The sequence below is a fragment of the Carassius carassius genome, chromosome 38 (genome assembly GCF_963082965.1).
Source record: "Carassius carassius chromosome 38, fCarCar2.1, whole genome shotgun sequence".
Classification (NCBI taxonomy): domain Eukaryota; kingdom Metazoa; phylum Chordata; class Actinopteri; order Cypriniformes; family Cyprinidae; genus Carassius; species Carassius carassius.
The window spans coordinates 7362309-7389243 of NC_081792.1; the positions used below are offsets into that span (position 1 = coordinate 7362309).

Below are 26935 nucleotides of genomic sequence, written 5' to 3' on the forward strand. Positions count from 1 at the left end.
ATGTTGTAATTATCATTTATTATCATTATTATCATTATTATTATTGACTGTATAATGACAACAGCAACAGCAGAGATGGAATCACTGAAGAAACTGATTTAAAAATACATTTAAAAATGTATAACTTAGAATCTATTAGTGTGTGCAGTGCAGTGTTGTGTAGTGCATATGTTGTGTAAAGTACTCTTTTATTTGGAGCTAAAAATGGTCACTATATACTTGCATGGAAAGGTGTTTCATGAAGATTCATTCAAGCATACAGGTTTGGAACAAATGTAGTCGAGAAATAATTAGTGAGAGAGAGAGAGAAAGAGGGAGAGAGAGTTCGGGGGGGGGGGGCATAGAGAGAGGGAGGGGAAGGGGGTACAAAATGCCTATCTGAGTCTTATTTAATTCACTTATTCAGCATCACGAAGAATGAAACCAAACCCTGAGTGAGAGCGACAACATTCATGTCTTTGTTCACTAGACTGAGGAGCACATCACCAATCATACAAGGTAAACTCTTACATTTTTCTCATTCTATCAAATTCTATCAGGCTATTTTACTTAGGAATTAAGAATTATTTTACATTTGAAAGTAAAAATAAAGGTTGGATGGTTGTTTGTAGTACAGGTTTATCATCAATAACCTTTTTTGGCTGCCTATATTTCTTTAGAGCCTTAAAGCTTCTTGATGTTAGTTAATAGATTCTTCAGATCTGTTTATCAGTTTATTGTGTTCTTTAAATCTAAAATCTGGGAATGTTCAATGTAAAATACTTTTTAGTTCTGAATGAAACTTTTTTATATTCTTTATATATATATATATATATATATATATATATATATATATATATATATATTCAGAGGATGTCAAACATTATGTTAACTGTGTTTTTAGTGAGAATGATGCAGAGAATTGCCCTGCTATTGTTCTGCTGCCTGTTACTTTCAGCGACATCTTCCCCAGTCTATCCACTGAGGTAAGACAGACCAAAACCAACTTTCATTACATTATTTTTTTTTATTTGATTTGTTTTCTTTTTCATGCATCCCATGCAATTTCATGCAAGCTTTTCCAACAAGGTATTTTAAAGTTTTTGAAGAAGTCTGGTGAACGCAAGGTTGCATGAAGTTTGCCACTGCAAGGACAATCTGCTGTCCTTCCAGCCTCCCTATAGCTCCCTATAGTCTTAGTTGTCTTAAATTATGCACATTGCAGTTTATTGCACTGGCTGCATTCAGTCCTCATGCCCAACCCTGGGCATCTTTCTTCTGGGTTCTGAGTCAGCAAAATGTCTTTGCACTTTCCTAAGTAATTATAACTGTGACCTTTATTGACTACCACCAATACACTTAAGTAAGTGTGTTAATTAATTCTGTAATTCTGTAACTGCTTTAGAAAAGTTATTCCTAAACTTAAGTGGTAACTTGAGCCTTATTAAAATAATGTCAAGTCAAGTCACCTTTATTTTATAGTGTTTTTAACAATACAGACTGCACTTTACAGTATTAGGAAAATAGTGTGTCAATAATGCAAAATGACAATAGTTAACACAAAATTTTCAGTTAAAGGCAGTTCATCATTGAATTCAGTGATGTCATCATCAAGTTTAGTTCAGTTTAAATAATATTGTGCAATCAAGACGACGATATCGCTAGATAGTAAGTGTCGCCAACTAAGCAAGCCAGAGGTGACACGGCAGGGAACCAAAACTCCATCGGTGACAGAATGGAGAAAAAACCTTGGGAGAAACCAGGCTCAGTTGGGGGGCCGGTTCTCCTCTGACCTTGACACAAATGTGTTGTTACATGTCTGAAACTTGCAGTTCTTTGCAGCAAACATAACATATAACAGTTACATCATTCATAATTACAAATCCTCTTAAATGAGAAACTACTTGAAATCATCATCAGTATTATGTAACAGCAAACCATTCTCATAGCATTCGGATTTTCTCAGAACATGACATTTGCAGCACTTGTTGGGATACGATTAACAGTGTATGACTCATTTTTACACTAATATGGTTATACACCTCTAAAAACACACGGGCAGAGAGAAGGCTGTGAATGGTATTAACAAAGAACAGCTGCCTATGAGAAGAGTGAAAGTCTGCGTGCTGCTTCTGAGCGTACGTTCAGAGTCTGTCACACATTGCCATTATTGATAGAGATTGAGCTCTTCTTTTGTTATGCTAGCTAGGGTCAGGGTTTCTCATTATGAACTACAGACACTTGATGTGAGTCCACAGCTTTTTGCAATCATCTTATTTAATTCTCGCTACAAGAAATATGTAGGCTAACAACATTTTTGTTTAAAAACTGTGTTAAGACTGGGACTAGTTGTTGACCCAGTCTTTGGTTATGATGGACACACAGTATCTCATTAACTAATCTTTTTTAATAATGTTCTTTTTTATATATAAATGTCAGGCAGGACATGCTATCAAATAATAAAATTTTCATTTAACAAGATTTCATAGAATTTTCTTGCAGTCAAAACAATGGTTTGATATTTGTCATTTTTGAGTCAAAAATTAATCAGGCTATATCTCATCATAAAGTTATTTTTGAGTGTCAATAAATCACAGATTTGCATTGCGATGGCTTTAACTCATATAATGTGATAATATGCCTCATTGTGCACATGCTTCACTACAATTTAATGTGTATTGAATGCACTGTATCTGTCTTCAAATGTTCAGTGGTGGTTTTGTGTTTGAAAGTGTCCTGTCTGAAAATGTCTCCAAAGCACACTGCATTTTGATTGTTCTATGTTCTACCTAATCCTATGGGTATGTTCACATCTTATAAGTGATAAACAATGCTTGATGTGTTTGTTAGGTTTGGTCAGAGAGCGGCTACGATACTGATGACCTCCTCTATTGAGGATCCAATGCAGTTGCCAGCAGACACTTCATCCAAAACACCAGACGCTGAGTTTAGGTCAGTCATTCATTCATTTATTAATCTAGCACTCCACAATTACACCCTGCCTTGACATTTTCACTGGCCCTACTACAAACGTAGTGAACCCTAATACCATCCTTGGTCAGAAATGGTCTAATCTGACTTAAAATAACGTAATCTAATTCTGACATAATATGATGTTTAAACACCATTTTTAGGTTTGGGAGACATGCTGACGCCATCTTTACCAACAGCTACCGAAAAGTTCTTGGTCAAATATCTGCCAGAAAATTCCTTCAAACTGTTATGGGCAAAAGACTTGGGTATGTCTTTTGTTTAGATATTTTTATACAAATATAACTAAATCATTTAATGTTTTTAATTAAATACTTTAGTTATAGGAACCCCCTCTGATCCACTTTTCCCCACTCATTCTGCTTTAATTGAATAATGGTGTGCCACGATATTTAAATCTCTCTCTCTCTGTCAACAGACCAGAAACTCAAAACTATGTGAAACGCCACTCTGGCATATATGGAGACACCTTCAATCAAGATGTGGATATGGATGTAATTGAAAGAGAACAAAGTTACAGAGAACCACAAAGACTTAAGTTCTCAGTAGTTACACAATGATTAAAGATTAATCATTAGTCAATAAACTGTGAACAATCTTTATACTTACATTTGCCACATTTCACACTGGATTATTAAATCTCAGTTCAGCCTTCATAAAGTTTTCTGTGCACTGTGTATTTTTACAGCCAATGTCCAGAAGGTCTGCCACAGAAATCAGGAGTCCCTACCTAAAAATACACAACTGTTTAAATGTATTTGACATCCACAACTTAGCAAGTACATATGGTTGTATAGTGGTTGTACAATTTCAAAGACTTTAGAAAATACAAGCTCCAAAGTAGAACCTCAAAGCAACAAGATTAAATATTGTGTGTAGTGAATAATTTAGTGAACGCCTGTAATCACTAAAACAAAATTGAGTATCCCTGTGATTTCCAAAGCCTAAACGCCATGAAAACAGAGTTAAAATAGCAAGCAAGCAACCAAAAAATGAACTCTGATTGAACACCAGAACTTTCTAAATTTAGGATCTAAAGACTGTGGGTGCACCTGAAAACTATAAAATGCTGCCTTTGGAGGATGCATTCCAATGTAATAAGGCATCAAGGCAAGTCCGAATCCAATGTCAGTTTCACTTTGTGTCTCTTAAGATATCTTCGTCTGAATGATTTTTGAAGGCAGCATAGTTGCATCCTTCAATTCCTTTGAAATCCCACAATCATGTGTGTTCCATTCCATGAAAGTTCAGCTAAAAAATAAAAATGGCATCTGAGGTTGTGTTTGGTGGACAGTTTGTTTCTGACCAACTTTTTCCATGTTACTTATAGTGAGAGATCAGAATAATAGTAATTAAATATAAGCTTATCACAAATTCTCACTCTATTTCGTTGAGGTGCCTTCTTGTGCAAATGCTGCCTTTAAAGTCATTGTTTGAAAAGGCTCTCTAAAAACCAGTATCAGCCTCTAAAAAACACTAAGCAAGCAAATGTGTTTTTAATGAATTATCAAAAACAAAAAACAAAACACTGTGTTAGCCATCTGTGTGGAGATAACTAGAAGAATTATATTTCTGTTAATTTTATGACAAATAAAATCTCTTGCTAAAAAAAAAAAATCAAACAGGAACATGCTTCACTATTCTTTATAAAAATTTGAGGACAGTCATTTGTATTAAAAAACAATCAATTGAACATCCTTACAAAAACAGAAAACAGGAGTAGAATATCACCAACGTTAATTTGCATTACAACCAAACACAATTCAATGTACAAGCAACAATCATCATATATCCTCAACGTATTCACCTTACAGTGATTTTTTTGTCAAAAAGAAAAATGCATTTTCTTAATTGTCAAATTCAGAATCTGCATCTTTGTTTTTCTATAAACCACCACCTTCTGCTCCCAAATTTTTTAAATAAAGAAAGAAAACATGAACATGAAACATCCATGGTCTTCACAATTTTGCCTGCATCATTTTCCTTCAAGTCTGAAAAAGAGAACATCAAGTACTGATTAAAACCAGATATGTACTTCCTGTAATAAACAGCAGTGATTGCAAGGTTTTAAACTTTGGTTAAACAAATGTAGGAGAAGACAAACAGAATACAAATGTCCAGATGACATCATCTGCTGGTTATACATTAAACGCTATATTCTAATAAAAATAATGTAAGATTTTCAAACCCTTAACAGAAATGTTTGACAAACATAAATACAGTGCTGCACTGTAAGCAAAGTATGTATAATAATTAAAGAAAATTATTTTAAATTATTATTTAAAATCCAATACTGTATAACAATCATGACCAATCCACTGAGAATTCAAAACAATTTTAATAGAAGGAATTCACCAAGAATATATAGCATGCATATAGAGCATTGTTTATTAGCATGCATCATGTCTGCAGTGCTTCAGCAAGGATTGAAAACACATGCAAATCAGGTATTGCAAACACCAGGCACTGTAATTCCCAGGGAACACTCATATTGATAAAAAAAATTATAACCTGAATGCACTGTAAATCGCTTTGGGTAAATGCATAATCTCTAATTTCTGAAAGGTTAAGAAGGATTCAGCAGACTACTATGATCTCCACTAAGAAATTAGTGTAATTTTAATTGTAAAAATGCTACAGTAAACATTTATTAACTGGTTTGTGGCAGGTTCCTTTACCATATACAGAAAAAAAAACTCATAAATCTTAACTTACATGTAATTTTATAGTAAAATACTGTTAAATGTGCCCTTTTTGGAAGTAGAAAAGAAGTGCCAAGCCGTAAACTGCCATTTCCAAAATTACTTGTGGCACTTCACATTTGATTGGATTTCATTTAAACAATTGTTTACTGGTAGTTTTTGCTATCAGATGTGTATATTTTGACTGTATGACACCATGCACTTACTATTCATTAGAATTTACCTCACCTTGTGGAAAGGCTACTTGTGATTAAAATTTTTTCATCATGTGGCTTTTTCTTTACCACCTGTGTAAAGCATAAAACTGATTTAAGAAACAGTATATCCTTGCTAATTAATTTACAGGTTGTACTGTATATTTGTTTAGATTTGTGTTTTTACAGAATTAATGTGATAAGAATTTTTGGTAACACAATTTTAAGCACCAGCTATCACTATTAATTAGTTCCGTATTACTAGCATATTGGCTGTTTATTAGTACTCAAAGCACATATTAATAAGTTTTTCCGCATGATCATATTTAGATACCTTAATCCACCCCGTACCTAAAATTAACAACCTAACTATTAATAAGCAGCAAATTAGGAATTTGTTCGGAAAAAACTCTTTATAATTAATATTGAATATGTGTTTCCTACTCTGAAGTGTTACCGATTTTTTTGTTTGTTAGTAAAAAACAACAGGAAAGTTGTTCCTGTATTTTGGTTGTTGATGTTAAAGGCTGCCGTTCAAACTGTGATATTTTAGTGCAAATTCATTATTATAAATGTAATTACTTTTGCATGATAAAGAAATATTTGTACATAAAGCCAGATGAGAAATTTTTGAACAATAAAAAACAAAAAGGCAATGCTGCAAATGTTATTTGTGCTAGGCAAATATCACTGCCATTTGTGAACCAATAGTGAAGCCCTATGATGCCCCTTATTGTTAGAACATGTTTGTACTGGAAATAATGGTTTAGTGAACTTGCTGCTTGGAGTTTATTGAGTAGTTGTTCACGCAGAACTTTAATCAAGCAACTCCCCAACTGAGAAACACAATCGCAGGGACAAAAAGACTTTGGGGCAAAATAAATATAAAATCTCAGATCAAGCAATTTATCACATAGGGCCTAAACTGTAGTTTGGAGTATGTCACTGCTCACACTAATGAAGTGAAACACAAGCCAACAAAAACAAGTGATCACAACACTCTGATCAATAAAAAGCATGACATGAAAAATATGGCTGGACAGTCACAAATGGCATTATGTTTCAAAGGAAGTTGTGAGCTTCACTCAACTAACACACCAACATAGCCATGCAGTAGGTGTTGTCATGGAAATGTTGATGCCATATTATGGGATGCACAGGTGGCAACATCAAGCCTTACTTCAGCCTGAAGACTGGCCTTTCTTTTTGCAAAACATTCAGGCATTTATCGAAGACTCCTATATTTTGCCAACCTACTACTTTGTTCTGCAGCAATCCTAAATGAAGGGTAAAGAAAGAGAAGGAATGGAAAAAACGCAGAAGGGTTAAAGAAACAAACTGAGAAAAAGTATGTTCACACCAAGAACAATAACGATAATACTAACAAGAATATTTTTTGTTTATGCCATCTGCCCCTTTAAAGTCAGCTGAGTTCTGATGGGATTGTTTTTACTGTTCATCAGTTGGGCAAAAAACGTATATAATAAGAGTCCAATTATATTTTTATTGGTGTAAGAATGATTATTAAAACATTATAGTTATTATAGTTATCATGCTTGGTGTGAACTTACCTTTATGCTCCTTGGTCTGGCTGTCAAAAGGCCGTTGCTAGTAGGGGTTTCTACCACTAGACGACCCAATATTATCAGTGGGCTGTGTAACTGTCTATAACTTTTGAAAATCTGCCAAATAATGACAGTAAAAAAGATCTCATGGTGGATGGATAAGCTCCAATTTACTGACATTAAGTAGTTGTTTAATTTGCAAGTTATACTTTTCTCATCACCAACTGACAATCATGCCGGCGAAAATCACTAATTCTCACTGATAACCACTTTAGGTAGCTTTGCTGTTGATTGCTGTATGTACAAATGGAAAAGAGATGAAACTCTAGGCAAGCAGAAGTCAAAACCTTCTAAGAATGCTTTAAATGAATGTGTCTGTACAGAATTATGCCTGAAAAAAAAAAACACTTCAGGTTAAAACTAAACACTGAATGGACACTTATGTTCTCTCTAAGGTCTTTCTGAAGGCACTACAGTTTAATTAGGTGAGTAATCATTCCTGAAAGCAGGGCATACTCAGGGATATACATGTTAATCTGTGAAATTAATCTAGTCCCAAAAGACAGAAAATGAAGAGAGGAAACCACTTGTGAGTAACCCAAGCACACACAACAGAGCTCAGAGAACGCAACACACCCACAAGTTCAGCAGAAGGTTAAGAGTGAAGACACAAAGGGGACAAAGATCAAATCCAAACCTCTATTTTGTCAAATAGTCCAATTAAAAGCTGCCTTTTTACCACTTCAGAAAAAGGACTGGATGATATATCAAATGTATGTATGTATGTATGGTACATTTTTGCTAAAGGCAAGCTTCATGATACTAACACTGGTCCAATTGGCACTTTCAATCAAAAATGTTTCTACATGCTACTTTTACATAAACTTTCACATACAGTTGCACCTTTTTCACCAGGAAATTTCACTGTGCAAGAGTAAATGCTGTTTATGTCTGAATAGGTTAGTGATAAGATTATCCATTAGCTAGTGTGCTCAAAAACAATTGCAAAAATTCCATTTAGTGGTTACATGCATTGAAAATGTATAGTCTCTCTCTACCACCACTACAGATAAATAATTTTGATGACATCATTCTGCATTTTAGCTTCTCATTAGATTTCCTCTCCAATCAAATGCTTTTTAGAATCTGAATCCGATACTCAGGATCGTTATCGGCTCCGATATTGCAATTTTCTGCTTGATTGGTTATCGGTCAGACAAACCGATCTAAATCCGATTTTGTGCTTATACAACCCGAATTCCGGAAAAGTTGGGACGTTTTTTAAATTTTAATAAAATGAAAACTAAAAGACTTTCAAATCACATGAGCCAATATTTTATTCACAATAGAACATAGATAACATAGCAAATGTTTAAACTGAGAAAGTTTACAATTTTATGCACAAAATGAGCTCATTTCAATTTTGATTTCTCCTACAGGTCTCAAAATAGTTGGGACGGGGCATGTTTACCATGGTGTAGCATCTCCTTTTCTTTTCAAAACAGTTTGAAGACGTCTGGGCATTGAGTCTATGAGTTGCTGGAGTTTTGCTGTTGGAATTTGGTCCCATTCTTGCCTTATATAGATTTCCAGCTGCTGAAGAGTTCGTGGTCGTCTTTGACGTATTTTTCGTTTAATGATGCGCCAAATGTTCTCTATAGGTGAAAGATCTGGACTGCAGGCAGGCCAGGTTAGCACCCGGACTCTTCTACGACGAAGCCATGCTGTTGTTATAGCTGCAGTATGTGGTTTTGCATTGTCCTGCTGAAATAAACAAGGCCTTCCCTGAAATAGACGTTGTTTGGAGGGAAGCATATGTTGCTCTAAAACCTTTATATACCTTTCAGCATTCACAGAGCCTTCCAAAACATGCAAGCTGCCCATACCGTATGCACTTATGCACCCCCATACCATCAGAGATGCTGGCTTTTGAACTGAACGCTGATAACACGCTGGAAGGTCTCCCTCCTCTTTAGCCCGGAGGACACGGCGTCCGTGATTTCAAACAAGAATGTCAAATTTGGACTCGTCTGACCATAAGACACTATTCCACTTTGAAATAGTCCATTTTAAATGAGCCTTGGCCCACAGGACACGACGGCGCTTCTGGACCATGTTCACATATGGCTTCCTTTTTGCATGATAGAGCTTTAGATGGCATCTGCTGATGGCACGGCGGATTGTGTTTACCGACTTGTGTTTACCGTTTCTGAAAGTATTCCTGGGCCCATTTAGTAATGTCATTGACACAATCATGCCGATGAGTGATGCAGTGTCGTCTAAAAGAGGCCGTAGACCACGGGCATCCAATAAAGGTCTCCGGCCTTGTCCCTTACGCACAGAGATTTCTCCAGTTTCTCTGAATCTTTTGATGATGTTATGCACTGTAGATGATGAGATTTGCAAAGCCTTTGCAATTTAACGTTGAGGAACATTGTTTTTAAAGTTTTCCACAATTTTTTTACGCAGTCTTTCACAGATTGGAGAGCCTCTTCCCATCTTTACTTCTGAGAGACTCTGCTTCTCTAAGACAAAGCTTTTATAGCTAATCATGTTACAGACCTGATATCAATTAACTTAATCACTAGATGTTCTCCCAGCTGAATCTTTTCAAAACTGCTTGCTTTTTTAGCCCCCGTGCCAACTTTTTTGAGACCTGTAGCAGGCATTAAATTTTAAATGAGCTAATTAAGTGGATAAAAGTGTAACATTTCTCAGTTTAAACATTTGCTACGTTATCTATGTTCTATTGTGAATAAAATATTGGCTCATGTGATTTGAAATTCCTTTAGTTTTCATTTTATTAAAATTTAAAAAACGTCCCAACTTTTCCGGAATTCGGGTTGTACTATTCTTTGTTATTGTTAAGCCCCGCGAAAGCACAAACACATTTAAAGCACTATAAGGTCAAAGTCCAAGTTTTCTGAAGCTGTTCCATAGTTCTGTGAGGTACAGGTGAATAGTTAAGTAATTAAATTCAAGTTCATGTAAATTCTTCTCTCTGCTAACGATGAAACTTTCTCTAAGAGCACACAATAACTGAGATTTAAAACGGTTAAAAGAAAAGGCTCAATATAATATCGCACAGATTTAATAAACTATGCATCAATATCTCTTTCCTTTGTGCTTTCAACTTCTCTATGTGACTCCGTGTTGCTTCAAGCACAACATTCTGCACACTCTGTATTGGAGCTTTTGGTATTATATAATACTTTTGCGCAATGAAAGATTCGGACAGTCTAAATATGCTTTCCATTCGGGTGCTGGTAAAGGACAGTAGAGGCAATATCAGTTTAAAACAGTCACTGTACCTTTTCACAGCTTTTTGTGCTAGCATGCGGTTCCCAGCCAGGAATGTGAGGCTGCCTATGATAGCCAAATATTTCAGAGTCTGGAACATGTTCAAGTGAGTCCAGTACACATACATTAGACCCAACATAGCTGCAAGTGAAAAAAAGGCATAAAAACTAAGCAAACATTACAATTGTGCATAGTTACATTGCTCAACTCCATTCATGGATAACTGTTTTCTGTGTATCTTAATTTAAGTTAAATATGCCATTGAACATTTTCTATTAGATCGTACATTAATGAATGTGTAAATTAATTAATGTGTAAATCTGGTTATAATAAACTTAAGAAAAAAAAAATCACCAAAAAACAAATTCATTTAGTTAATTCATAGCCTGTTTTGTTCAGAAGATATACTTTTTGTACCGTGCTGGATCTTTACAGAAAAAATAAAATAAAAAATTCTCTATGAAGAAAATGAGATTCATACTTTCTGAACCCTATTGTTGCACTCCATTACGTCTATTGATCACACAAAGTACAGAATGCTGTGTAATAACTGTCAGTCGACTTACCTGCGTGACCTATATGGAAGAGAATAGTGCTGGGTGACAGTGTGAAGTTTGAGATATTGGCTCCGAGTTTAAACCACTGTATAGGAAAAAGAAACATGACCATGGCAGAGTGAATGACAGAATGATAGACCAAATATGTATCTTTTTTTTTTTTTTACTAATGTGACAAGTCACAACATTATTTTACATAGTTTCATTTAATAGCATGTCAGTTTTTACGTGCACCCATAATAAAGTGTCAGACCATTACCAGTATGAGCAGGAGCAGAAACGGAGAGAGGACCAGTGCAGTAAATGCGTTGGACACAACTGTGGGAGGCTTTTTCTCTGGCTCTCTAAATAGATGCTGTAGAGACATAAAAAAAAAAAAAAACCGGAAAGGATGTAACAAATTGGACTGGGCATATTTTGATATTGATAGTTTTAGCCTTTTGATAGACATCTTAGGGCTGCGCGATTATGACAAAAATTTAATTGTTGATTATTCCCTTGAAATTGTAATTGTGATTATTAATTACACTTATCACAATTTACACTGAATGATGTTCTTTTTTTAAATTATAAAGTTAAAATATGAATGTATTACAGTTTTATACTAAACTAAATTTAAAACAATAGAAAAACCCTTAAGATAACATGTAAAATGAAAAAAAGCATCTTAAGCACATAGAATAACGTAAGTGGACTTTGAACGATTAGTTGCTGCTTTGAACAATTACATAATTGTTGCATCCATAACTGTAATTGCGATTAGAAATTATATTAGATTTAAAAAACATAAAAATAGCAATACATAAACAGCAGTACCAGCATAGCTTTATTTGAACAAAAATGTTTCATTACAAAAAAAAGAAAAAAGAGATTGGTTCCAAAACACGATAAATGCCATTAAAAAAAAAAAAGAAAAAGAAGAAAAAAAAAGTTTCATGCCCATCTCATCAATAAATTCTGTGATTAATATTAACGGTAAATCTCCCTCACATGCTTTCAGTTGGAAAATATTCAGATGCATTTAATACACAGAGTCGTAGATCAATGACAAGCTAAGCTATTTTGCATTCATTAGTGTTTTTATTGCCATTTTTGTTTTTGTTAACACAGCATATAGCACTAGTCAACTAAATGAATTTAACATGGCCAAGATGAATGCACTTTTGGATGTTTAATGTAAGGAAAATTTAATTTTGGAACTTCTTTGGTCTAATGTGATGTTGTTGTTCATGTTCTTGTTCATGATGAAATTTTATTTAATTGCTGTAATTAATTTATAGCATTAACAAGATGAACCGTTGAATTCCTTTTGGGAGCGATGACTGATGAATGTATTCTAAGCCTGTATTTTAACATGTATTTAAATTTTAAGCATGTATATAAGCTTAGTATTGACCAAGTTCAGGATGTCATTATGTGGATCAACTGTTGTGCATTTTCATCAGTTTCAATATGAAAAATAACTTTCATTTTGATTCAATGGATTGATTTAATTTTGAGAAAAAAAAGTGTGGAGTGTTTACCTGGATTTCTGGTTTGGGTGTGTACAAAGTTTTAGCCTGAATTGTTGAAGGTGCCTCTTCATCTAAGAACTTCAGCACAACGTCAGCCTTTGAGAAAAATGAAATCCATGTCTTTTTGTAAGGACACCGACAATTCAACATTAACTAACATGTCAGAAAAAAAGGTTCTCTAATGAAAATAACTGCCTTACCACGTTCCACAAAATGGGGTTCTCCAGCGTAGCGTCTCCCACCATCAGATAAAGAGCATAGGTGCCAGAGATGGAGTCAAACTCTGTCTTTCTCTCAGTTGTGTCAAGCTCAAACTTATACAAATTCTTACTGTCAGGTTCAGCCACAAACACAACCTCCTGACCGGTCTTCTGGTTGTGTAACCTCACAAAGGTCTGAAAGCAATAACTTGAATCAGTGAATTTGCTTGGATTGATATTTTTTATGACATGGGTTTAATCAATCAAACATCCCTATCTGAGGTTTTAAGGATCAAAACCTCACAAAAAGGCTCATCTCTCTAATGAAGGCAAAAACATAAAACTATACAATGAAGGCGGAATGTATTCACTTGTCATGCTTTAAGCATAGAAGAAAACCATTTTGGATGGGATAAATCACCTGGTGGGGTGTGAGTTCCACTCCTGTGGTCTCATCAACTAACTGGAATGTCATGGCAAAGTTCTGATGGCTGTCTGCCATAAAAGATGCTTTGGCTTTTGTTGGATATTCCACTCTGAAAAACAGAGATCAAACATATGCTGGCTCAATTATATAAAATGAAAATAAATAAAAATTAGCTTGATAAAAGCTCATCTTACCTGGTAGTTTTGGGGCCAATGCTCTGGTCCTTGTCCACGACAGACAAATCCATGTTGTTGATGGAAACTCGGGTAGAAACCTTTACCTTGAGCTGAGAAAGTAAATCGAACAAGTTTGAATCTAAGACTTTAAAATTATATTAAAAAATTATTTCAATCCATTAAAATGGACACTTGTAAGTGTGAATATGCTGCAAGAAAAAAAAATACAGCATTTACAATAATTGTGCCTTTTTTTTTTTTACTTTGTTCAGTGAAAGAGACCAATGACTTCAGAAAATTTCCACAGCAAATGTGACATGTTCTTGACCTTATAATTGTACACTGAACAGTCAGAGCAATTATTCTTTACATAGCTACGATGTGAATGAACACACTCTTGACCAATTAAACGTGAATGAGGAAATGAATCACAGTTCATTAACAATTAAGAGTTAATCGCTGAGGTCAGCTCACTGAGGTCACAACAAAGCACGACACATAAGATAAACAACTAAACTTTTGATTTTCCTAGCACATTTCAAAGATTCAGTTTAGTACCTCAACATGGTTGGCAACAAATCGGCTGTCACCAGCAATAGCAACAGAGAACTGATAGTAGCCACTCGCTGGTTGGCTGGCCATGAAATTCAGCTCAAAAACCCCACTGTGAAACAAAGGACAGTTTTTTTAAACAAAGGAAATATTTCCAAATTAAATTATCATTGTTGCCAGGCATATTGCACTAATTATCCAGAGTTTGGAAATCTTTTAAAAGTAAAATATTCAATAATAAAATATTCAAGCAATGTGCACACTACATAAAGGGAAAGTTTAAATGCATTATAAATAAACTCAAAGCTCAAACGTACATGATTAATGCGTAAGAATAAAACTCATTAGTTCTTGCTGGTCAAACATGCATTTTTGAACTGTTTAACATTTAATGTGCTCTATGTGTGATGATTAATTTTTATATGAATAAAAACCTAACTTAAACATGTTCGTCATATAAAGTGATTGTGTCTTTTTTCAGAAGAATTAGATCAAACCAATTGATTCATATGGATTACTTTTTCCAATGTAATTATGAAGCTTGAAAACTGATTGCATATTCAATGGATGGTCAAAAATAAAGAGTTTATTTGTGTTCCGCGGATGAATGAAAATCGTATGGGTTTGGAGGATGAGGCATGAGGATGAGTACCTTTTTGGGCAAACTAACTCTAACCTTTTAAGCGAAGTATCTTTAGCAGCATGTTAATTTTTCCTACAGTTAAAAAATTTGTATGGCATTATCCATTATTTTAAAGTTGTCATCAGCAATGCACATACTCTCTGAGGGTGAATGGTGCCTGGCTTAGGATGGCAGATTTTGAGGAAGTAGCACTGGCTGACTCCACCAGCACACTTGCTGAACTGAGGGGCTGGCAAAGGACATCTGTCACCTGAATCTGCAGAAACAAAAAGACATTACAAATTATTTCAGCAGTGTAGACAAAAAAATAAAAAATAAATAAAAATCACAAAAAAAAAAATTAATAAACAATGAAACAAACACACATACACATATATACACATATACATATACATATATATATGAGAGAGAGAGAGAGAGAGAGAGAGAGAGAGAGAGAGAGAGAGAGAGAGAGAGAGAGAGAGAGAGAGAGAGAGAGAAAGAGAGAACACACTCAAAATTGAGGCCTACCCGGAGAAAGGGCTGGCTGTGGGATATGGCAGCAGGCCCCTGGGCACTGACAATGACTGGAACATGGAAGCGATTGTTGGAAAGCGATTCAGCTGCGCTAGCAACACTGAATGCCTCTGAGAGAGAGTCCCAAGACTTCTTACTGAAGATGGAGTTCACTAGCTGGATAACCTGATCCTGTGATGGACAAATGGAGGAGCAATTTATCTTAAAACAGCACTTCAAACACTGAATGAATGTATCTGTTGTACATGCTTATACGTTTGAGTGGGCTAAACTATGAACCTCTTTCAGGGGGGGCTCCATGTCCACATGATCAGACAGGGCATACGCAGCAGAAACAAACAGTGCTGTGGCCTCCAAACCCTCCTCAAACTGAAGATAGACTCCACCCAGATCATCTAAACGGGCAGCGAGATCCTACAATGAAGAAAAATATACATATCACACTAGAATACCAACAAAAAAAATGAAATAAAAAGCGGTTTTCTGGTACACTGCAAATGTGACCAATCAGAAAAGTTTAAAACCCAGTGCAAAAAATATTTGTCTTCAGTTGACTATTAATAACAGCACTTATGTTACTTATTATAGGACCATTAAGGTTTTTTTGGGGGGGGGGGGGTTTGCACATAATTGTTGCAAATAAAAATGATAATGTATTAACTGATATGAAACATGATACTGGATTTACACAAGCAGTTAGTAACAATCATAACATACATTTTTAGATTAATTCACTACACTAAAATAGCCTACGGAAAGTCAAATTGTTATACTAACTGAATTACATTGTAAATAACTGCAGTACTTGCAGGTGGAATGACCTGCCCAACTCCGTCCGAACAGCTGAGCGGCTAAAAAAAACATCTCTACCTTCTACTCTTCACCCTCTAACACTATCACTCTCTATCCTATTTCTGTTATCTACTTGTTTTCTTTTCATTTATAAAAAAATATATATATATATATACATTTGAAAAAAGACCATTTAACTCTAGTGTTCTCAATTCTTTTTTTTAAATTCTTTTCATATTCTTATTTCTATTTATAAAAAATTGACTCTCTAACTCTATTCTATCAAATTGTTTTATTTTTATTTATTTTATATATACCACAGAATACACAATATAGCTTGATCACTTTATTTTGTGGTAACTATATAAAGCGTCATACTGCTCAGCCCTACATTATAATTAGCAAACTATTTTAGTAGAATATTGTGAATTTTTTTTGTGCTTTTGCACCATGTCATTTCATTGTGATCCAACAGAAAGAGAGCATTCACAATGGGAGTCACACATTCTTACTAGCACGTAACTTAAGGTTCATTTGTGCACTCACATAATTCACGTAACTTTGTCTAACACAGTTTTACTGTAAAAACTGAGAAATATCAATGTTTCGATATGGCAACGCGTACCACAGTGGAACTGCAGTAATGTATTTCCCCACTGGGATGTTTTATAGATAGTAGCATCAATTATATGATTGCAGTTATTTTTTTAAATTGTTTAAGTTAAGTGTTTATTTTAGTAAAGTTGTATTTTTTTTATAAATAACAAAATTTCTTCTTTTCAGAAAACGAATACAGCAATAATTTACAGAGAGCCCAGTAGAAAGTGCAGAGTTAACTCTGCCACATGTGATGAAAGTGAGAATGAGTTAACCTTCAGTGAAGGTTAAATGATTGGTATATCATTTAGATCGATCTACTTATTTTTGGTTTGCATGAGTTTTCAAGTATATAAATCTATCAATTTCTAAAAGAAATGTGCATTTAAATAGAAAAGAAAGTCATTTTATAGAAAAGGTTAATTAATTAATCATTTTACTGAGCTTTAAATCCCTAAACTGTTATTTTTATAATTTCAGAAGTCTGGTCTAGACTTACTGTTGACTGTTCTGTGGCTAATAAATCTGAAGTGACGTACTAAACTCTCACCTCAATCTCCTCAAGGATATCTCCAAGTTCAGCTTGCTGAGAGAGACGAGACGCAGTCTGCAGTGCCAAAATGATTCTGTCAGGAGAAGACAATCTGAGTTAGTTTTCAAAATTAAACTTAAAAAAAAGAGAACACAAAGCAAGCCTCAAGTCAAAACAACGTAAGGAAATGTACTTACGTCAAGACATTATCCTCTTTGGAGATGCGAGCTTTCAGGGCACTGACCACTTCCTGTGAGGCGAGAGGTAAGCCAAGAGAGCTGAGAGTACTCACAGACTGATGGATCTGAGAGGCAGTGGAGTCCTCACTGACGGTGGCCAAAAGCAAATCACGAGTGTCATTTGACACAGGAATCTGTCAGGATCAAAATACAGCAACAATTTGTGTATTTGCTAGTAAAAATTACTGTGTGCAATGTGACACGTTAATTCAAAGTGTCTTTTTGGCCACCCAGCTAAACACCAACTTGGCCAAGGAGGTTAGCTTAACCACATCAACTCTGGGGACCCACCGGTGGGTTCAATATTGCATATGCCTAATTCTCAAAAAATCAAAATAACAGCTGAAGTGGTTTTAAACTAGCCAAGTCCACCAAACCATGTTTAAACAGGTTTTTTCATAAGGTTAAGCAAAGAAAGCTCTTTGAATTTAACGTGTTAGTTCACCCTAAAATAATAGATTGGTACAATTTACTCAACTTCATGTCATTCCTTAAGACTTTCATTCAATTATAGAAAAGCAATAAAGATATTCTTTTTATATTTTCTTATCCTTTTTGTTTATCCATTGAAAGTCCAAACAACCAAAATTTCCATGTAGTACAAAAAGACAGTGTAAAATTAATCCACATGGATAAAACATTTTAATTAGTCTTCTGAAGATACAAAATCTCTTCATATAATAATGATACACATTTAATTTAGGCTTATACTAACTTTTATTACTGGAATACTACAGCGGGAATCAAAGTTACTACTTTCTTTGTGTAAACATTTGGCCGGTGTTTTGCAAATCTTCCCACACAGTGATGTAGACATGTGGGGGCATGTTTAAATGAGGCGTTTTAGGAGGGAGTGGACGAGTCTTAACTTTTAAATAGATTATCTCTTTGGGTTTGAGACTTTAATCTTTGCAATGTTAGGGATCTTATCTATTCACAAACAGCTTGTAACACTCCAAAGAGAAAGGGAAACTTTAAATCGCATCATATGTTCCCTTTAACATATTGTTATGTTTAACAGAAAATAATAATACTTATGGATAATACTATATAATTTAATTAATATAACATTGATATTCTGACATCACTGTTCTTTAAAAGTACTGGCAATAGAGGGTTTTATTTTTTGCATTAATTTCTATATATAGTATTATCAAGTATCTGCATTGGTCAACACTGCATTGGCTCCCTATTAAGCATTGATTACGTGTTAAAGTTTTGCTGGTTACATATAAATCCCTGAATAATTTAGCTTCTCAGTACTTGAACGAGTTCCTATCACATTATGGTCCTTCACGTTTCTTCCAGTCCCACATCTTTAGAGCCCAAACTTTGAAACAGTCTACACAACACTGTTCAGGATGCAGACACACTCTGTCAGCTTAAATGTACATTAAAGAGTCATCCCTTTAACCTAGAATACACACAACATTCTTCTATAATTTCTATAATTGAAATGACTGTAATCAAAGAACTGTTAGACTGCATTATTTAGGACAACTGGAATAGGGAACACTTCTCATAACACCCAGTGTACTTGTTACATCAAAAGAAGAATGGCGTCTACACTAATATTAGTCTGCCCGTCTTATTCTTATCCTGAGGTTACCATAGTTGGATCCAGCCTGTATCCAGACCAGATTAAATTAATTAAGATGAATTAATTAACTATGGTTTTCTTAGTCAGGCTGTTGTTCCCAGATTCAAAACTACTACCATCATTCCAGTCCCGAAGAAGCCATCTCCATCCTGCTTCAATGACTACCGCCCTGTTGCACTTACTCCCATCCTCATGAAGTGCTTTGAATGGCTAGTCATGCACCACATCATGTCTGCCCTCCCCCCCTCCCTGGACCCCTTCCAGTTTGCATATCGGTCCAACTGGTCGACCGATGATGCCATCGTCACTGCAGTCAACTCAGCACTCACACATCTGGACAAAAAGGACTCATACATCAGAATGCTGTTCATAGACTTCAGTTAAGCATTCAACACAATCATCCCTCAACAGTTAATTTACAAATTGATCGAGCTGGGGCTCAACACTTCGCTGTGCAACTGGCTGTTGGACTTTCTGACCAGAAGATCTCAGGCAGTACGGGTCGGCAGCAACACATCCAGCACCATCACACTGAACACTGGGGCCCCCCAAGGATGTGTGCTGTGTGCTGACAACACTGCAGCACTGGCCAAGAAATCACAACACCATCTCTACTAGAGCCCCGCCCCCAATCATGTACACCAGGGATAGGCAACTCCGGTCCTGGAGGGCCACTATCCTGCAGAGTTTAGCTTCAGCCCTCATAAAAACTCACCTGCCTGTATCTATCTAGGAATCCCAAAAACACTGAATGCCTTGTTCAGGTGTGTTTAATTAGGGTTGGAGCTAAACTCTGCAGGACAGTGGCCCTCCAGGACCGAAGTTGCCTATCCCTGATGTACACCTTCTACAGAGGCACCATCGAGAGCATCCTGTCAAGCTGCATCACTGAAGATAGCTGTATCTTATATTTTATATTTGATATAGATTTTTAGGCTCTACTGTGCTCTAGTGTTATCTGTATGCACCGGGGGTCTGAAAGTAACGCGATTTCGATTCTCTGTATATATGTACCTTACATAGGGCTGGGTACCGAACTTTGATGCCTTTATGGTATCGAACGAAAAACTTCGATACTATTAGTATCGAAAAATTATTTATCTTTCGGTGCCAAATTTCGGTTCCAAAAGCCAAGCGGCCGTTATTTTTTTATTTTATTTTTTTTGCCAAGCGGCTGTGTCTGTGTGAGCTTGTAGCATACGTGCATGTAAGGACCTAAATTCGCCGTGATTGGCTGTCCACCACCACGTGACGTGACGGGGAGGATTTCTGAAGATACTGCAGTCACACTACACAAGTGTACAGTCGTGGCCAAAAGTTTTGAGAATTACATAAATATTAGTTTTCAAAAAGTTTGCTGCTAAACTGTTTTTAGATCTTCGTTTCAGTTGTTCCTGTGATGTACTGAAATATAATTACAAGCACTTCATACGCTTCAAAGGCTTTTATCGACAATTACATGACATTTATACAAAGAGTCAGTATTTGCAGTGTTGGCCCTTCTTTTTCACACCCTTTTCTTTTTCCTCTGCAATTGGACTGGGCATGCTCTCAATCAACTTCTGGGCCAAATCCTGACTGATAGCAACCCATTCTTTCATAATCACTTCTTGGAGTTTGTCAGAATTAGTGGGTTTTTGTTTGTCCACCCACCTCTTGAGGATTGACCACAAGTTCTCAATGGGATTAAGATCTGGGGAGTTTCAAGGCCATGGACCCAAAATTTCAACATTCTGGTCCCCGAGCCACTTTTGCCTTATGGCACGGTGCTCCATCGTGCTGGAAAATGCATTTTTCTTCACCAAACTGTTGTTGGATTGTTGGAAGAAGTTGCTGTTGGAGGGTGTTTTGGTATCATTCTTTAATCATGGCTGTGTTTTTGGGCAGAATTGTGAGTGAGCCCACTCCCTTGGATGAGAAGCAACCCCACACATGAATGGTGTCAGGATGCTTTACTGTTGGCATGACACAGGACTGATGGTAGCGCTCACCTTTTCTTCTCCGGACAAGCCTTTTTCCAGATGCCCCAAACAATCGGAAAGGGGCTTCATCGGAGAATATGACTTTGCCCCAGTCCTCAGCAGTCCATTCACTATACTTTCTGCAGAAGATCAATCTGTCCCTGATGTTTTTTTTTGGAGAGAAGTGGCTTCTTTGCTGCCCTTCTTGACCCCAGGCCATCTTCCAAAAGTCTTCGCCTCACTGTGCGTGCAGATGCGCTCACACCTGCCTGCTGCCATTCCTGAGCAAGCTCTGCACTGGTAGCAATCCGATCCCGCAGCTGAATCCTCTTTAGGAGACGATCCTGGCGCTTGCTGGACTTTCTTGGACGCCCTGAAGCCTTCTTTACAAGAATTGAACCTCTTTTCTTGAAGTTCTTGATGATCCTATAAATTGTTGATTTAGGTGCAATCTTAGTAAGCACAATGTCCTTGCCTGTGAAGCCATTTTTATGCAACGCAATGATGGCTGCACGCGTTTCTTTGCAGGTCACCATGGTTAACAATGGAAAAACAATGATTTCAAGCATCACCCTCCTTTAAACATGTCAAGTCTGCCATTCTAACCCAATCAGCCTGACATAATGATCTCCTGCCTTGTGCTCATCAACATTCTCACCTGAGTTAACAAGACGATTACTGAAATGATCTCAGCAGGTCCTTTAATGACAGCAATGAAATGCAGTGGAAAGGTTTTTTTGTGATTAAGTAAATTTTCATGGCAAAGAAGGACTACGCAATTCATCTGATCACTCTTCATAACATTCTGGAGTATATGCAAATTGCTATTATAAAAACTTAAGCAGTAACTTTTCCAATTTCCAATATTTATGTAATTCTCAAAACTTTTGGCCATGACTGTAGTTGTTTTTTCTCAAAACATTTCCGTTTTACAATGCCAAAGAGGTCTAAAGTGTCGCTACACTTTATAAAGGTGGATGCCGAGTCAGCAAAGTGCAACATATGCGATAAGAGTATTGCAACCAAAGACATGCCGGCAATACCACCAATTTAATGAAGCATTTGTTTGGATGAGTGTTTTGCCCTTCCTCCCTGTTTAGTTTGGTCTACTCTACTCCATTGCGTATCTTGAAACACGCCCCCCTTTCACGTCGTCTAAAAAACAGAGAGAGAGACAGATTTATCCGGTACAGTGAATTTCTCTAAGCAGCAGGCCACTGTACACGTTGTATACACTGTATAACGCGCGCAAATTGTTTAAAACGCTTGAATCAGTTAGGAATTTTACATCACTATTCACGATAGCCCACTGGACTGGAAAACACAATAGCCCCGGGACGTGGGGCTAACGATTTTGCGAGCCTTGCACCTCAGATCTATCCAGTTTGTGAAACACTGGTTTCCACACTGGTTTTGTTAAACAAAATAAATAATTATTTTAAAAGATTGACTCTAAAGAATCATCGGTTCACTAATCGGATCATGAACTTGTATTACCGAGCCAAAGATTATCTATTATTGAACATCTCGAATGAATAAAGACTTCAAGTTCATCTGTAAAGCACATAAAGCTATCGTTTGAGTTTATAAACTTCTATTCCATGCATGATTTGTATGGATCTGCAAACTGAATGCAAAGTGTGAGTTCTAGAAGAATTTTTTGTGTCTTAATGAGCATGTATCGCTCACTAGGAGTCGATAAATGAACAGCTGCTGTTCTGTTCTGTTTTTTTTTTTTTTTTTTTTTTTTTTTTCAATGGAGGATCAGTTGCCCTATTGGTTAAAATCCCCAAACTGTTTACTTAAATATTAAATTAATAAATGACATCAAAACAGGGGCGTTTGCATTATGATGTGGTGGGCTGCTGTGGGCCAGAAAGTCCAGGGCAACTTTTTGGTCCCAGTCCGCCCCTGAATGGCGCACCCCATCCAAAAAGCACAACCAGTTGTATTAATAATGTTATCCTGGGTGTGAAGTGTTACTAGATTTTGTCTTAATTAAGGTGAAAAATACAAGTTTTGTGTTTAATGTATTTGTGTTGATGTTGAAATGGATTTAAAAACATATGGTATCGAAAAAAAGTATCGTTAGGAACTGGTATCAAAACTGAGGTATTGAAATTGGCATCGGATCAAAAGATTTTGAACAATACTCAGCCTTAACTATACATGTGGAAGAGTTGACAATAAAGCAGACTTGACTTGACTGTAGAGCTGCTTAATAGCTGAATCAAATCTGGCAACATTAATACTTTATCCAAATGAACTGAAACAACACTGAATTGACTCAAGCTGCTTTGAAACAATCTGTGTTGTATAAAGTGCTATGGAAATTAAGGTGACCTGATTCAATGTTCATTTTGTTTTAATTATGGATAAGTAGTCATGAAATGTTTTATTTTGACACCAACAACTTTTTTTTCTGCTTCAAATTCTTTAAAACAGTAAGGCAGACAAAGAACCCTACATCAAATAAAAGCAATTCAAATTCAAGATGAATCATGTGATGAACAGTCAGTGCATATCAGTCAGCTCCCTAGCTTGAGAACCAGCATATTGAGACGTGTTTCCACCGCTGGAACTTTACCTAGGAACTAGGGACTTTGGGCTGGTACTCAGTGTGTTTCCACCGCAGGAACCAGGAACTAAATAAAGATCCAGGGTAAAAAAAATGCCCCTCAGAAAGTCCCTGCTGGCGAGGTAGTACTTTTTCAAAGTTCCGGAACCTTTGAGAGACTTGGGCGCTAAACATCCTGATTGGTTGAGTTCACGCAGTATTGTGATTTCAACCACCATTTATTCAGATCATTTTCAAAATATTACCGTTATTGTGTCATTAAATTTAATTTTAAAAGTATTTCAGGTGAGAATGTAGTTGTTTAAAACTCAGATCTGTGGTTTATTTATAAAGACAGCGCCTATTTAAAAATGTGTTTCGCTGATTTTGGAGACTGTCAGCTCCACGTGATCAGCGGGACCTCAGCGATCATGTATCCGCCGAGAGCAGCCTCACCTCGGCTAGACCTTCTGGTATGTGCCGCTGGCTCTGATGTCTCTTTAGTGGTTAACCATAAAATAAAATTAGTTTTGGGTAAATCTAACAGGTAATCTTCGGTCTGTATTCAATTTATCTATATGTTAAAGTGAAAATAAAAAGAAGCAATTTAATATAATATTTTTTCCATTGTAATGGCTGTATATATATACACATTTCCCTGAACCAAGTACATTTCTGTTGCTATTATTATTTTTAAATGAAAAAACGAAAGGAGGCAGTGGTATTTGATATCCCATTTCGTTTTATTGTAAATATAGAGTGAGGAAAAATTGCAGTAGCCAAGGCGAGCTGACGGATTTTATCAAGTACGCTGCTGTTTGCAAAATTACCAGATTTGCGTCATCGCAGATATCACACTTACGAGAAGAATGCTCAAAGTCCGAACTACCATGGATGCAAGTCCAAAATTTGCGTACTTTGTATTGAGAAACGCGCACAGACCTACATCACCAGTCTATTTGCCTTATCTTCCCGATACTTTAGACCGTGGTAGAAACACAGAAACAACAGGTCTGGGGGGAAATAGTTCCTGGGGGGAAAAGTTCCTGGTACAATTGTTCCGGCTAATTCGGTGGAAGCGCGGCATTGTATACACAACTTTGGACACTAGTAAAGGAACCTGGCATTTTAGTTAAAAGTTTTTGCAATTGAGGTATCCCTTAAATTGGCTGACTCTCAGGTAAGTGGCCTAACACTGATCAAGACAAAAAAGGAGAGTGAAGATGTATTTTACCTCACATCCAGGCAGAGCCTGACTGGCCTCTGCGGCATAAAAGAGTGACTCCACACTAGAGGGGTCCAGGTTTGACTTGATAAACCGGCATGTCTCCTGAGGTAGACAAATAATACTAAATTAGACTCACTAATATTAATTATTTTCAAAAAATTATGTCTTTCACCATAACAAAGGATATTTTTCTTACATCTGCATCCGCAACAAAGATTCCCAACTTGCTAAGTCCAACAACAGAGTAATAAGCAGACTTGAGGTCAGTGAAGGGTTGGCTTAATACAGCCTGAAGTCTGGCCACATCAGTGGTGGTCAGATGATGGGTTGGGGTCAAGGCCTCGGTCTCAAGAACCAGGGACAGGGCCAACAGGCTAAACAAACCTTCAAATGGGTACATGCACAAGGAATACAGTTCAGTTCAAGTATCTTAAGATAATTACACTTAAAGGATGCGTTTGACTCCTAGGAAAGCACAAGCATAAGGATGTGGAAAGACCTGGGATGTTTGAAATCAATTGGAAATATTGAAAGTTTAATGTTTTTATTAAACATTCTATAGACACTGCCCTTACAAAGAACAATTTATTGCTGATTATATATTTTACAGCTGAGCTTAACATGAAAAAAAAAAAAACATTCACTATAGAAATATCATAACTTTTCCAGGCCTACAATATTACAGATTCCCAGCTGGAACCTTGACGTGTCCTTATTAATCCTTATATAACTTTAGAACAGAAGTGAGAAAGAGAAAGGGAAAAAAGGAAACTTTAGGGCCTTATATAAGGTATAAACACCATTATTTGCAAAAGCTATAACATATTGCTAATATAATATGACTTAACGAAACTATAAATTGCACTGTAAATGTTCATCTGACACTGGATAAATACTACGTACAACAATTCTAACTTCTAATATCATAGTAACTAATGTCAGAATAAATGCAGGTAGTGATTGCCTGGATGCTTAAAGGTGCCTGCAAGAACAACTGTTCGGTTAAAATGTGACAAACTGCATTCACAAAATCAGCCTAAACGTGTCAGTAACGCATCCCTGTTTACTCTTACAATGATTTAATGGACAAAAGTCTCAAACAAAAGCATAAAAACCTAGAAAACAGAAATGCCACTTACAAAGATGAGCCATGTCGCCTAATGCACCGTCACCAGAAGCACAGAGAACTTCCGGGTTATGCAGATTAAACTTCTTTAACCAGTGTAGGGTGACATGTGCGTTCATTTGATCTAATAATAGACATCATACATTAAAAATGAATACCCTAAATGATACATATTGTATTAAAAATACAAAACATGTATGTGATGAATAAAACATTCACAAATATGCAAAATGTATGAAATGGACATTGGACAAATTACCCCTACAGACTTAACGTGGTGTGAGCCAAGTCATGTAAAAATGAATGAAGCATGGGAGAAACGGTAATACATGGAGTTCCAAACTAGTTTTTATAATAGTGTACACTGAAATTAAATCACGATTGTACTGTTTGTGTGAGAAATAAAAATGCTCTCGCGCGGTAAAAGGAGGAAGGTATGTGTTGTGCTTTGTGTCTGTTTGTGATTGGTCGTTTCCAGTCCTCGTTTCTCATTTCATTTCGTTCAACGAGATTTGTTCACTGACACTGACCCTTTTCATAATTTAGTTTCATCACTATGTCTTTAGGTGGCGACAAATACTTTTACTTTTACCTTTTGGCCCCAAAAAGTATTTGCATAGGCTGCATTAAAATCTGGAATCACTGTAGCTTTTATTAAAAAAAAAAGAAAGAAAAAGAAATACTATATTATACAAACTATAATAAAATATTTTTATTCCACAAGGATGAATTAAATAGATTAAAAAGACATTTATAAAATGACAAAATATGTATTTCAAATAAATGCTGTTCTTCAAATCCCATGTTCATCTGTGAACAGTAACTGGTGCAATGCCTGTCTGTGAATCCTTAAAGCAGACACTGTATCAAGTTTGCAATTTCATTAAACATTGATAACAATAAGAAACATTCCTTGAAGAGCAATCAGCTTATTAGAATAATTTCTGAAGGATCGTGCCCAAAGACTGGAATAATGGAGCTTGGAAT

The 26935-nt window shown here is 36.1% G+C and overlaps 2 protein-coding genes across 3 annotated transcripts; one reads left to right on the forward strand and one right to left on the reverse strand.

Moving 5' to 3' along the window:
- The first annotated feature begins 887 nt into the window (after positions 1–887).
- On the forward strand, positions 888–3692 carry ghrh (growth hormone releasing hormone). The gene is made up of 4 exons (XM_059528714.1): positions 888–965; positions 2830–2931; positions 3114–3218; positions 3389–3692. The coding sequence occupies exons 1-4, from the start codon at positions 889–891 to the stop codon at positions 3528–3530; spliced, it is 426 nt and encodes a 141-aa protein (XP_059384697.1). The 5' UTR covers position 888; the 3' UTR covers positions 3531–3692.
- Positions 3693–4598: 906 nt separating this feature from the next.
- LOC132119237 (dolichyl-diphosphooligosaccharide--protein glycosyltransferase subunit 2-like) lies at positions 4599–26072 on the reverse strand. Of its 2 annotated transcripts, XM_059529037.1 has the most exons (18): positions 25962–26072; positions 25019–25206; positions 24829–24924; positions 17435–17610; positions 17256–17331; positions 15596–15730; positions 15311–15487; positions 14938–15056; positions 14164–14269; positions 13624–13715; positions 13424–13538; positions 13003–13197; positions 12812–12898; positions 11548–11643; positions 11298–11373; positions 10743–10872; positions 7047–7143; positions 4599–4961 (listed from the first exon to the last, which is right to left on the reverse strand). In XM_059529037.1, exons 1-17 carry the CDS (start codon positions 26065–26067, stop codon positions 7092–7094), a joined length of 2022 nt encoding a protein of 673 aa, XP_059385020.1. In that variant the 5' UTR covers positions 26068–26072; the 3' UTR covers positions 4599–4961; positions 7047–7091. The 2 variants fall into 2 exon arrangements, with proteins under 2 accessions (XP_059385020.1, XP_059385021.1); XM_059529038.1 differs by lacking the exon at positions 7047–7143.
- Between the last annotated feature and the right edge of the window lie 863 nt (positions 26073–26935).

Bases quoted from the DNA above. Each gene is read 5' to 3' on its own strand.
- LOC132119237 (XM_059529037.1), bottom strand. From the start codon at position 26,067: ATGAACGCACATGTCACCCTACACTGGTTAAAGAAGTTTAATCTGCAT. The intron at 24,925-25,018 runs GTAAGAAAAATA...TGTCTACCTCAG, and splicing joins TCTTTGTTGCGGATGCAGAT to GAGACATGCCGGTTTATCAA. The intron at 13,198-13,423 runs GTGATTTATCCC...TATTGCTTTCAG, and splicing joins TGGAACTCACACCCCACCAG to ACCTTTGTGAGGTTACACAA.
- ghrh (XM_059528714.1), top strand. From the start codon at position 889: ATGATGCAGAGAATTGCCCTGCTATTGTTCTGCTGCCTGTTACTTTCA. The intron at 966-2,829 runs GTAAGACAGACC...TGTGTTTGTTAG, and splicing joins TCCCCAGTCTATCCACTGAG to GTTTGGTCAGAGAGCGGCTA. The intron at 2,932-3,113 runs GTCAGTCATTCA...CACCATTTTTAG, and splicing joins ACACCAGACGCTGAGTTTAG to GTTTGGGAGACATGCTGACG.